The sequence below is a fragment of the Panthera leo genome, chromosome A2 (assembly GCF_018350215.1).
Source record: "Panthera leo isolate Ple1 chromosome A2, P.leo_Ple1_pat1.1, whole genome shotgun sequence".
In the NCBI taxonomy this organism is placed as follows: domain Eukaryota; kingdom Metazoa; phylum Chordata; class Mammalia; order Carnivora; family Felidae; genus Panthera; species Panthera leo.
In genome coordinates, this window is record NC_056680.1 from 98132270 (window position 1) to 98145004 (window position 12735).

Here is a 12735-nt window from a genome sequence, read left to right on the forward strand (position 1 = left end):
ATACGAACTTTTAATATCTGTTTATTTTGGATCAAGGTGAAGGGATTCACAAATTCCCTCCTCGTCCTTATATGTAATATCTATTTGATGGATCAGCTTCTAAGAAAAGTGTCAAGATTTGGAATGGGAATATATCGTGTTCTTATCATACTCTTAAGCTGAGGTTTTATAAAACAGTATTAGGTTGATACTACATAGGGGTTGATGGCAATATACCATGAAAGGATTTTAGTTTAAAATAGAACCAGAGGATATTAAAGGAGGAGATTCTCAGGCATGCTCCCTCAGAAGAACAGAACTTGAGAACAGATAGACCCAATTTCTGGTCTATTGCAGCTTGCCTCAATTTATGTCTTTATTTAGGCAGACACTATCTGCTTAGTGAATTTTATTTTTTATAAGTGCAAAATAAGCCTCTGTGCTTCTAAGTGCTATTTTTAAACCCTGAATTCCATTCAGTCTGACATTAATATTGCTAAACTTGCTTATTGTTGGTATTTGCCTAATACATATTTTCAACCCGTTCTCTTTCAGTTGCTCTATGTCACTGTTTTCTCAAACTCCAGATGACTAGATTTCCTTTCACAACTCGTCTAGAATAGGCATTTGTTTTTTTACTAGGGGCACTGAATACATTCAATTGTGGTTATAATTGTGGTTATTAGACTTATTTCTGCTATCCAATATCGTGGTTTTTATTTTCTGTTTCTAATTGTTCCCCTTTTGATCTCTACCCTTACCCAATTTAAATATTACATACATTTATCACATAGTACGCTATTTACAATATGTACAATAAATGTACATTTGCACCCTTTGCCAGCAAGCCCTTCTTATATAAAAATACATATTATCAAAGTCACCAGTTACTGAAATCACGCTCAGGTTTAACTTTATTTGCTCTGTTTCAAATATCCCATAGTTTTTTCTTCCTTAAATTCACTTTTCATTTTGCTTTAGAGATATCTGTGAGGCGTAAACTTTGAGTTATGGGAGAAATGAACTTGAGACCTGCCCCCCTCCTGAACGCTGGTGTGCCTGGGAATGCCATCGAGGTTCCAGACATCCCCTCCTTGGCATTTTAAATTGAAAGGGCTAGGACTGCAGATGAAAACATGAGAGGTGAGCTTTTATTACTGATTTGTTTTCTGTCCTCCTTTTATATTACTTCTCTCTAGGGAGCTCCTATGAAATAGAAGTTAGACCTCCTGGACTAATCCTACATGTCTCTAACACATTTTCTCCTTTTCTTATCTCTATATTTTCGCTCCATATTGTAGTTCTTGTTTCTGTTTTTCCACGGCTTCATTTTCCAGATGTCTAATTTGGACTTTGAGCATACCCATTCTATCATTCAGATGATGCATGGATTTTTAATTTTGGCAATCCTTTTACTAATTTTCAAGAAAGCTTCCTTAAGAATGTTCCCCTCAAATCTCTCTGCAGATCCTAAGTATAGTTCTTAAAAGTCCTCTTTTCTCTGAATTGCCTGTCTTTCCTGGAATTCCTCTGTTTGTTTCTCTTCTTGCTCCTTGTCTGAGGACCTCTGGCTGTCTACTGATACATTCAAGTTCAAAGAACAGACTGATTACCTTAGTGCTGGCTTCTACCACCACCTAGGTCAGTTTCACCGGCAGGTTTCTCTCCCAAATGGGGGGGAGGGCGTTGGGGGCCAGCAATGGGCTTTGTGAAACGAGGGACTCCTGTTAACTGGGGACAGGGGTTGGGGAGGTGGCCTAGCAGGGTTGGGACCTTCCAAGCTGCTGAAACGTGGAGCGCTTCACTCTGGGAGTAGAAGAGATTATCTTATGCTCCTGTTGCGAAGAGCTGCGTTCGTTCGTTTGTTCGTTCGTTCATTCATTCATGCATGCATGCAGGCATGCACTCATTCCGTCTGTGGTGAAGGTCTGGAACCTTAAGCCTTACCTGGCATTTTTTCAGTTCCTTACACTCAGCCTTCTCCAGGCAATTGGTGCCTTTCTTTAGAGAAAAGCCAGGGGCTTTCAGCCTGGATTCAATTGTTGCCCAAAGCTACGTACAAAAAAGGAGTAGGTACAAAAAAGGAGTAGGGAGGACTGAGCTCCACCTTCCTGCCAGGAATTCGGCTCTTTCACTCCCGTTAAAGATTTACCTCATGCCCTCCCCCACTCCTGGTATTCTATTGTTCACTCACTGGTTAAAATTCTTTGGTTCTGCTCTTACCTTAAGAGCAGTTTTTCCTGCCTGTGTTCTGGGTTGTGGCACCCTCCAGTCCAGTTTCTGAGTCAATATGCTTCTGTTTCCTGCCTTCCGAGGACTGGTGCTAATATTTTCTAGTGCCAATACGAGTTTTAGAAAATGTATTTCCCGACATTTTAAGGTATTTGGGTTGAAAGGAGAGACAGATGAATATACTCAGTCTATTACTTTGATTCAATCTCTCCTATTACTTTTTTTTAAGGATCTAAGAATTGTTTTTAAGTTATTTTAACCTTTATGTCCACATAACTAACAAATTTATGTCAATAGTACTTCTCTCCTAACTTCATTCTTTTAATACGTTTGCAAAACCATCCATCCAGTCACACACATACAGCACTTCCATTAACTGTGTATTTAATAGCTTTTAAAGACACTCCTGAGTTACAACTTAATCTAAATTTGATTTATCCTTTATCTCATCACTGTCAATTAAGATCACCTCCAATGATGAAGCTCTAAAATTTGAGAAATACTAGATATCTTTTATTTGATATTATCTGTAAGCCATATCGAAATGCCCTTCGATAATCAAAAAGCAACATGTTCACTGCAGGGAATTAAAACTTAGTTTCTTAATTTCAGGCTCTCTGCTTTGGCTCCCACCTTCTAACGCACAGAGGCATGCTGGCCAATGAACATAAATTCAAATATTGGTTAGGCTTACTCTATCCTGTGAAATAACAGAGATGTTCTCAGTGTTTAAAGATGTTCTGGGGTGCCTGGGTGGCTCAGTCAGCTATGTGTCTGACTCTTGATTTAAGCTCACGTCATGATCTCATGGTCCTGAGACTGAGCCCAGCTTAAGATTCTCTCTCTCCCTCTCCCTCTGTCCCTCCCCTGCATGCATGCTTTCTCTAAAAAATAAGTAAAGATATTCCCAGTTTACAACCATATACATATATCTGAAAAAAAAAAAAATCAATATTCTCCAGGTTTTGAGATATCAAAAACCACCTCTGTTAAAATACTACTAAAGCAATCTAACTTCAGGTCAAATAAAATTTTTAGAAAAAGACAGTACTTACTAAATACTGAAATTACTATCAAAACATAGAAAGCATGATCATATTAATTTAATCCCAGATCCATCTTATTTATAATACAATTATTCAACAAAAAAATATATGTATTCTGTGTAGGAGATATTTTATATAAGAATACACATAAAAATAGTAGTAAGACATTTTTGTGTTACAATAAAAAAGTCAGTGGTCAAATTGCTATTTGTGCTTATTTTGAGATACGCGTTTCTCCTTTCTCCTAATGACAAAGATCACCCTGACCCTGGGATAGATATACTTCCGGGGATTCTGCGCATTCTCCACCAGTATGTCTTCTACCTAGGAAATGCCTTTGTTCTCACTGGCATCCCCAAAGGGAATGCGGGGGCCTGATCCATCTTCCATACACCAGCCCACACAAGTGTGCATTTTTGTGTTCACTGCCCTTAATGATGATGTTGCACTGGGCACAACACATGTATAAACAGAAGTGTTTTTGCCCTTCTCCACACTGAATTCTGTGATCTGGCCGCCGAGCACGCCAGCAAGGTTCTACACTTAGCAGCTGGTTGTCCTGCTTCCTTCCATGACATCAGTAAACTGCTTATCACTAGATACAGATTTTTATGTTCATCTTATAACAAAATACATTACTTATTAATTCAGATGCATTTTTAGGCATTTTTTTGTTTGGATTTGAAGCTAAACAATCATGTGCAAATAATGCTGATTTCATTTCTTCTTTTATAATATTTATGCCTCTTACTTCTTTTTCCTATTTTACTACATTGGCTGGAACCTCCAAAATAAGCCTGAAAAACAAGGATGATAGAGATATCCTTGTCTTATCCCTAATTTCAATGAGAATAGTAGTTATTTGCCCCTGGCTTTTGATAGATGTTATTAAGAAAGTGGTTTAGTTCTCCTTATATGGTTTATACAGATTTGTGCAATATGCAAGACCATCAAGCTTTGAGGCTAATATGTTCTTTGAAGAAAAAAAAAAAAAAAACAACGGATGACAGTCTGTCTTGTATTTTTCCATCCTATAGGGAAGCAGATGGATAATAATGAAAGTAAAGTGTTGCACTCAGCTCCCAAATGACTCTCAAATGACCTTCACCTCCTGCATTTACACCTCAGCCTCTGTTCAGTCTCCTTGTACATTACACAGAGCTGATGGGTGTAACCAATAGGATTGTGTGGAAGTAAAGGAGTGTGACTTCCAAGGTTTGGTCACAAAAGACATGGCAGCTGGGGCTTTGCTCTCTTCCCCTGTCTTCTCTCCCCACCCTGGTCTCCCGGTCTCCCCTTTCCCTTCAACCCTCTCTGAGCTGGCTCCTGGGGGGGTGGGGGGGGAGTCAGTCACCTTGTCACAAGAACATCCAAGGTGACCTACAGTGAGACCATGTGGCAAGGAACTGAGGCCTCTTGCCAATGGCCATGTGACTGAGCCACCCTGAAGGTGAATCCTCCAACTTCAGCCGAGCCTCTGGCTGACATCTTGACTGCAACCTCACGCCAGACCTTGAGCTAGAGGCACTCAGATAAGCTGCTCCTAGTCCACAGAAACTGTGAGATGATCAGTGTTTGCTGTTTCCAGCTGGTCAGTGCTGGGGTAATCTGTTATGCAGCAATAAATAACGAACAGAGAAGGTATCTGAACAACAGCTCTGAAAGATGCTGGGACAGCTGCACCGCTAACAAGGCAGCATGGGGACATAAACCAGTTCCAACTTCCAAGAATAATGTAGTAATGCATTAAAAACAGTCATGCTTTTTACCAGCAAACTCACTTTAAAGAGTCTGTATCTCCAAGGAAAAAATGTCCCAGAGTAGGGGAAAAGCCTTTAAGCACAAAGATATTTTTTACAATATAATACATTTAAATTTTTTTTGAAAAAAATTTAAAAATCTAAGATTGAGGGTTAGATAACTATACGACAGTTAAAAACTATGTTTACAAAGTTTTAAAACATATAATGTTATTATTGAACATTTAAAAATACTTATGTGCCAGGTACTTTCTTGGATCTTTCCATTTATTAATGTGTACCTACTGACCTCAAAATAACTTTATGAGACTAAGACCGTTCTTCACCCATGTGTAGATGGGGAAACAAGAAGAGAGAGGTTACAAAACTGCAGGTCACACAGTTCTAAGTGGGGAAACTAGAATTGGAATCTGCCCAGTTTGGCCTCACAGCACATGCCATTAACCATTGTGCTGTGATGGCTAACAATGCTTCAGCTATGAAATTAAGTGAAAACCACATATCCACAGTGTGATCATAGTTAAAACTATGCATGGTCAGATACCACCTTACAGCTGTCAGAATGGCTAACATGAACAACTCAGGCAAAAACAGATGTTGGCGAGGATGCAGAGAAAGAGGATCTCTTTTGCATTGTTGGTGGGAATGCAAGCTGGTGCAGCCACTTTGAAAAGCAGTATGGAGGTTCCTCAAAAAACTAAAAATAGAACTACCCTACGACCCAGCAATTGCACTACTAAGCATTTATCCAAGGGATACAGGTGTGCTGTTTTGAAGGGACACATGCACCCCCATGTTTATAGCAGCACTATCAACAATAGCCAAAGTATGGAAAGAGCCCAAATGTCCATCGATGGATGAATGGATAAAGAAGACGTGGCATATATACACAATGGGGTATTACTCGGCAATCAAAAAGAATGAAATCTTGCCATTTGCAACTACATGGATGAAACTGGAGGGTATTATGCTAAGCAAAATTAGTCAGAGAAAGACAAAAATCCTATGACTTCACTCACATGAGGACTTTAAGAGACAAAACAGATGAACATAAGGGAAGGGAAACAAAAATAATATAAAAATAGGGAGGGGGACAAAACAGAAGAGACTCATAAATATGGAGAACAAACTGAGGGTTATGGGAGGGGTTGTGGGAGGGGGGGGGATGGGCTAAATGGGTAAGGGGCACTAAGGAATCCGCTCCTGAAATCACTGTTGCACTATATGCTAATTTGGATGTAAATTTTAAAAAATAAAAAATAAAATTAAAAAAAACCCCAAAACTATGCATGGTTAAAAATGATGCAAGGGGGAACAAATTAGCAGAAATGTTAAATAGGGATTATCTTAGAGTCGTGGAGTAACAGATAGTATTTTCTTATTTACCCTTTCGGTTACTTTTCGCACTTTCCAAGTGTTTTACAATTTAGCAATATTATTTTCCTAATCATTAAAAAAAAAAAAAAAAAAAAAAAGAAAAAAAAAAACTGAAGGAAGAAAATAAGCCTCCAAAGAGAAAACAACAAGATCAACAAAAAAAAACCCCAAAAACACCTGCTGGTAATTTCTACAGCTCTGGTAGCATGGATTACCTAGGAAATTCCTACCCAAAGATAAAATCCCTTCTGGGTGGCTATCTGCCTTCAAGAGAAGAGTACAGGCACTATTTCTGTTGTATTTTGGAGAGAGGCCTAGACTTTGATCTTGAGCTCTAATACATATCCTCTGATTTTACAACTGATTCCTGGAATAATTTACAGACAGATTCTCTTGATTTTGATATAATAGTGGCCAGTGTTTATTGAGTATTTACTATATGCTAGGCACTATGCTAAGTCCCTCACATGGGTGTTCTCACTTGTATCTCACAGGCACACTCTGTAGTCAGTACACTTATCATCTCCATTCACAGCCAAGGACACCGAGGCTTGGGGTAGGTTAGGTAATTTGCCCAAGCAGCACACTACCAACAGGTGTAGCAGTTCTCCCCAGTAGGTCCTACCTTATTTCAAATAAGTTATTGATATTGTACAATGTACAAAATGCACTGCATTATAACCTTTTGGTTCAGAAAATATTATCATGTATACACATGTAAGTGACATACAACAGGGCACAGTCAACCAATGGCTAAGTTGGGATTAAAACTGGGAATTCTATATGATAGTCTCGAAGTCATTATTTTTTTCTTGATAGAGGTAGAGTGGCCTTGTACAACAAGGGTCCCTGAGCAGCCAGGAAAGGACAACCTTGCCTCATTTACCAACATCACTGCCTTTGAAAGAAAAGGGATTAACTAAGAATTAAAGAAAAGCTCCATGGGTTCCTGCCTTAGGGGCTTCCCAGGTTACAGGCAGGTCCACAAAACAGCAAACAACTTCTCAGATCAGGGGCTTGTTCTCCTGAGACTCAAGTCAACAGCTCTCTGGAGAACAACACCTGTATCAAAAATGTTTGGACCCAGCCATCCCAGGACTGCCTTAGGGTTTGTTAACTCATTAAATGTTTGCCACCACCTGGAGAGCGAATCCGGATTGTTCCAGCCTTTAGGATCTCTGAACCAGGGGCATCAAAGATCCAACTGATTCCTGCTGTGGCTATAATCAAATTTCCTCTGGGAATTTACATTGGGCTGTAGAGGACAACCTTCCCCCTCATCATCTGTTTTTTTTTTTTTTTTTTTTCTATTGACATAGTCACTGTAGCACTAAAAACAAGAAGAGTCATTTCCCTCTGGGATTCAATGAACACACACACCCTGTTCCTGTAACACAGCGATGAGGAGTCAGTAGTCAGTACTACGTCACTTTTATCTAGATTCTGGACAAGCATTTACGTACCATTTCAGTTAGACACTTTAAAGCACAATGATTCAAATTTGTAAAAACTTTCAGCTAAACAGTCATCACTGGTATGCTGTGAAGTGGAATTATGAAACTATAGGGAACTTGGAATTCAACAATGCCACAAAATGCACCAAATTTTCCTGGACCTTCCTGGCAAGAAATTAAGCTTGCCTAATCTGGCACCAAATTTTCCTGGCAAGAAATTAAGTTTGCCTAATCTATTCTGCCAGAAGGTTAATTTCTTCTCCTTTCTTTTCAGTAGCCATTCAAAGCAATCTGTAGCCTACCTCAATGTGCCCAATCAAGAACTACAGGCAAAAAATTCCAAGGTAGTGACATGAGAGAGGGGAAGAACAGAGCCCTGTAAGGGCCACTCACCAGCTATGGCGCCAGCCAAGAGCAAGCTTCCGGGACTAATCTGCCCATCTTCATTTGCAAAGGAAGCCTTCACATGAGCATAGCACGGGAAGTAGATGGCTGAGAAAGGAATGTCCCGCAGAAAGCATGCTTTGGCACCCTGTACATTTGAAAAGGAAGAAAAACCACATGAAACACATATCCCATTGAGAAGATCAAGCTTTTCTGGAACTTACCTCAGAACAAAATATTCCTGGAGAAGACCAAATTTGTACTCACAAACTGAAAGGGGAACAGAAAAAAAATAACCCAAATTCTGCAAGTAACAAATCTGAATTTTGTTTTTCAAAAATAAAACAAATTTCATTGTGCAGTGTGAGAAAGAGGGAGACACTTCTTGTTTATTGCAATGGCTAGATTTTGATTAAAACACTTTTGGAACTCTGCCTGCAACATCTCTTTGAATCCCTACCGATGGCAAGTCAGTCGCTGGCATCTCAAGGAGGGTCTGTATTCAGAAGATGGACAGCAAAAACCAAGAGGCCCCTTTGTTTACATACTAGGAAGCAGACAAATTATATAGGTGGCAAGGGAAGAGGTTTGTTCTTTATATTGTTTAAGACTCTGATGAAAGTGTTGGACTCTTTCCCAGAAAAAAATTACACATATGTAAAAAATTATATACCTTTTGAAGGGGTTCGTGGATCCCCTAATTTATTCACATATTTGCCCCTTCTCCCCAAGGGTATGAAACATTGATAAATGCTTATTCTAAAGCCTTAAAATATTTACAATAATTCCTACCCATTTAAGAGCTGTGTAGAGCAATCAACAACTAGAGCAAAATCTTCAAACAATTTCTAGTGTCAAAATAATGCATGGGGAGGCCTTGAGAACTGATGTGTGCCTAGAAATGTAGCATTCTGATGAAAACCACAAGACATATATTGTGCTTTAGGCAGGCCAAATGGGAAGGAAGTCACCCCTTTTCAACACCTAATGATTTAATACCATTTCTTTCGCAGATTTCTAATACCTAAAAATTTCCACTAAACTGAGAGATTCTTCAAAGAAAATAATGAATCCATCCAGATTCAACAGAACTAGCCAAGCCCAGTGACATTTAGTAAGGTCTAGTGATGTTGGATTGTAGGTATTTTTGCTTGATGCTAGGCTGCACTGTCAAGGTTCCTTAACACTAAGATCTGTTACTATAGCCTTTGCTTTCTGACTCCATCATTACACTCCTGACTCAAACTGCGACTGTGGGTAATAAGACCCTTAGTCTTTTTCATACGAATTGCTAGTAACCTAGGTCTACTATAACTTAATTAGTTGCCTTAAATAAGTAACATAATTAGGACTTTGTTTCACCCTATTTAAATTCATCCTAGCTTCGCCCATCCTTCTAACCAGAACAAATGCTTGGAATCTGGATTCTGTTGTGTTGGCTACTTCCCAGTCAACTCACCCATGAATGTGTTAAGATATCTTTGTCCTTTCTATATAGATATTTAAAAAAATGGGGGGTGGGGAATCCACATCATGTACTGCTTGCCAATCAACCCACACTTTTGTATCTTGTCTACCCCTGAAACTGTTAAATGCCTAACTGAAAAGAAGAACCACAAAGTGGTTTTATACATGCAAAGTGATGCTCAGGACGATTAATCCATCAACTGCACATTTATTAAGGGCCAAACTATTGGCTTCCTCAGGGGAGATCCTTGGAGGCAGTGCCCAGAGAAAGTCCAAAACTCAGGATAGGACTCTCCAATCTTTCCACCTCCCCCAGCTTTTTCAAGGATGAAAAGTACAGTAGAATGCCAATATCCATGCACAGCATCCAGTCCTTCCCCTGTGATCATTACTGTGTGAGGGTAACACTTTCACCCATTTGTTTCACTATTTTCACTTCCTTTTCCTCATTTTGCCTCCAAACCTTCCTAGGAGTTGTGCTAGTCATTTACTCCCATGCAGACAGTGTTTGGGAGATATTCAAATTAGATGCCAAATAACCAATTTAAATTAAGATCAGTTAAATCTTCTTCACATCTGGCTCTCCATATATAGTGAAAGAAACACTGCCATAATGCTGACTTTTTAAACAATCTCTTTAGAGTAATTTTTAATAAGCTGATACAATTCTTCCTCCCACAAATCGTATTTTTTACTAAACCTATTAGTTTTTACTTTTACCCTAACCTCCCAAATATTCACATTTTGGAGCCAAACTTCAGTCTATTTCTTTGCTGGTAATACTTTTCCTTCAAAATGTTTCTTCCCTCATTATAAAATATTAACTGCTCATCATAGACAATATAGAAAAGCATTAGAAATTAAAATTGCTTAATTTTCACCAGCTAGAGATAACCACTGCAACTGTACATGTTTTGGAGCTTTTCCTTCATCAGTAGCATTAATAACCATTCCATGGTTGAGACCATCATTCTGTGGTTCTGAGTTATCCTTTTCTTCTCTTTAAACTCATGGTATGTGGTTTTGTGGGGTTTTCTTGGGAGGTGGGAGTGGGGAAGGACTGGTATGGTCTAACATCTCTTTTATTACTCAGCCATATTGCCCAAATTTCCTTTCTATTTGTTGTTTCCAAAACTCTACCGCCACCTTTGGTCTTGGCAGTCCTGTGGATTAGGCCCCATATTCTCATTCTTCTCAAAGCTTTGTAATGACTTTACTTTCCCATTTTCCTCTCTCTGGTCAGCCTGGTTCCTCTCAAATAAAGCTGTTCAATGCCTCACTCATCTGATCAAACAAGGTACACCTGTCACCATGCAACTTCCTTGATGAATGCTAAGCTGGGAACATCAACACCTTGAATATCACCTCTTCATTCATTTAACCCCCAAATACCACCCTTTCCACTGAGCATTCTTTAACCAGAAGGTAGACAGGCAGTGAATTCCACACAGCTCCACATTGTCTGCACTTTCTCCATGATGTTTTGGGTTTTCTTCATGCTCTTATATCTTGCCTATATCAGTGTTGCCTATTTCAGAAAATAAGCAACCAGGGGTCAGGAACCAGGGGCTAGAGAACACTCGGCAAAATCTTTGGCTGTCAGTTGGGGCATGTTTCTGGTGACACTGATTTGACTTTGCCAACTCACACAAAAAAGAAAACACAATGAAAAAGAGAAACGAGAGGCTCTGGGATATGCTGTCAGGCTCCTACTGGGAAAACAAACTCAATTTCTTGGAAAAATATACTAGAAACCAAAGCCAAGCTTTTAGTTTTCAAATAAAGATCTATAATTTTAGGGGGATACAACAGCGCTTAGTTGATAATTTTGTACTGGGATATTAAAATTTGAAAAAAGGAGAGGAAGACAGCTGGTAGCCCCTCTAATGTTATGTGCCTTCAATACGATCAGAAGGCCATGGGAAGACATGATCTGAAATTAGAAACATCCTGATCAAAACACAGACAAACAAGAACAAATCTAAGGAAAGAGTGGAGCTGCACTATGAAACACCAAAGGAAAAATGGTCAGGAGGATGCCGTATTTTTCCTACCTAGAATCAGACAACGTGGTCCAGTAATCTATGCGTGCTAGAGAGTGAACGTCAGACCATGAAGAGAGGCCATAGGTTTCTAATTATTTGAGAAAAGGGAGAAGGAAAAGCCAAGAAAGAAAGCTATCCTATGGGGCCAGGGGTTTAGGAATAAATGAGGGGATAACCACACAAGTCCTGAGGTAACACCTGCAGTACTAACGTAAGGAGGGAGGGGGACGAGGACGGCTGTGTCTCCTTGCCTCTCCTGGAGCCTGTACCCTTCCACAGCACAGCACCTCAGGCGTCTCCCTGCAGCAAATCACTCTCCAGGGTCAGGAGGAGCCCATGGCCTCTCTCACACCACAGGCATCTAAGTCCAATTCCCAAGGAGAGCTAACTTTGCAAAAGGCTAGAGAAAAAGACTTCTTAAATTTCCCTGGCCTCCTCTCCCCACCACTGTCTTCAGGTCTAAGGCACAAAGGCAGGTGCCAATTTGTAAGGCTGCCTCAGGCAATACCTGACCTGTGGCTCCAGTGCAATGAAAAGGGAAGCAGGATGTGAAAAAGGCTTTTAAAGTTCCAACAGGGAGAATGTTTCTCTCCCAGATTCCTTGATAAATCCTTCACTTCACGGTGAATACCCATTCTCCAGTCTTACATCACAACACAAACCTGTCTGACTTGAAATCTACTTGTGCCACTTACAATTTTTACTAAGTGATCAGCCATTCTGAACAGGCAACTTTATAATAAAGGGCAACATTCCATGCTGTCCAACAGCCTGCGTCAGCAACACAAAAATCATTACTTTGGCCATTAAAAAATTAATGAATTACAAAGTGTGTGCCACCTAAAATAAATCTTTAAATCTTCTTGCCCTAATAAGAAAATCTACACATTTGCCTGCCTTAGGTCTTCCTCACTGGTTCTCTGGACATCTCTGCCCTCAGACACTCTGGCTAGCCCCAAATTTCCTTTGTGCACACAGTAAAGTCACTTGG

At 39.7% G+C, this 12735-nt stretch overlaps 1 protein-coding gene across 3 annotated transcripts in view; it reads right to left on the bottom strand.

Annotated features, from left to right (window-relative positions):
* The window catches only part of SLC25A13 (solute carrier family 25 member 13), a 183860-nt gene that overhangs the window by 4331 nt on the left and 166794 nt on the right, over window positions 1-12735 (bottom strand). For all 3 annotated transcript variants that reach the window (XM_042918249.1, XM_042918240.1, XM_042918257.1), the window contains one exon: window positions 8242-8380. In XM_042918249.1, the coding sequence (XP_042774183.1) occupies window positions 8242-8380 (139 nt within the window). The remainder of the gene's footprint in view (window positions 1-8241; window positions 8381-12735) is intronic.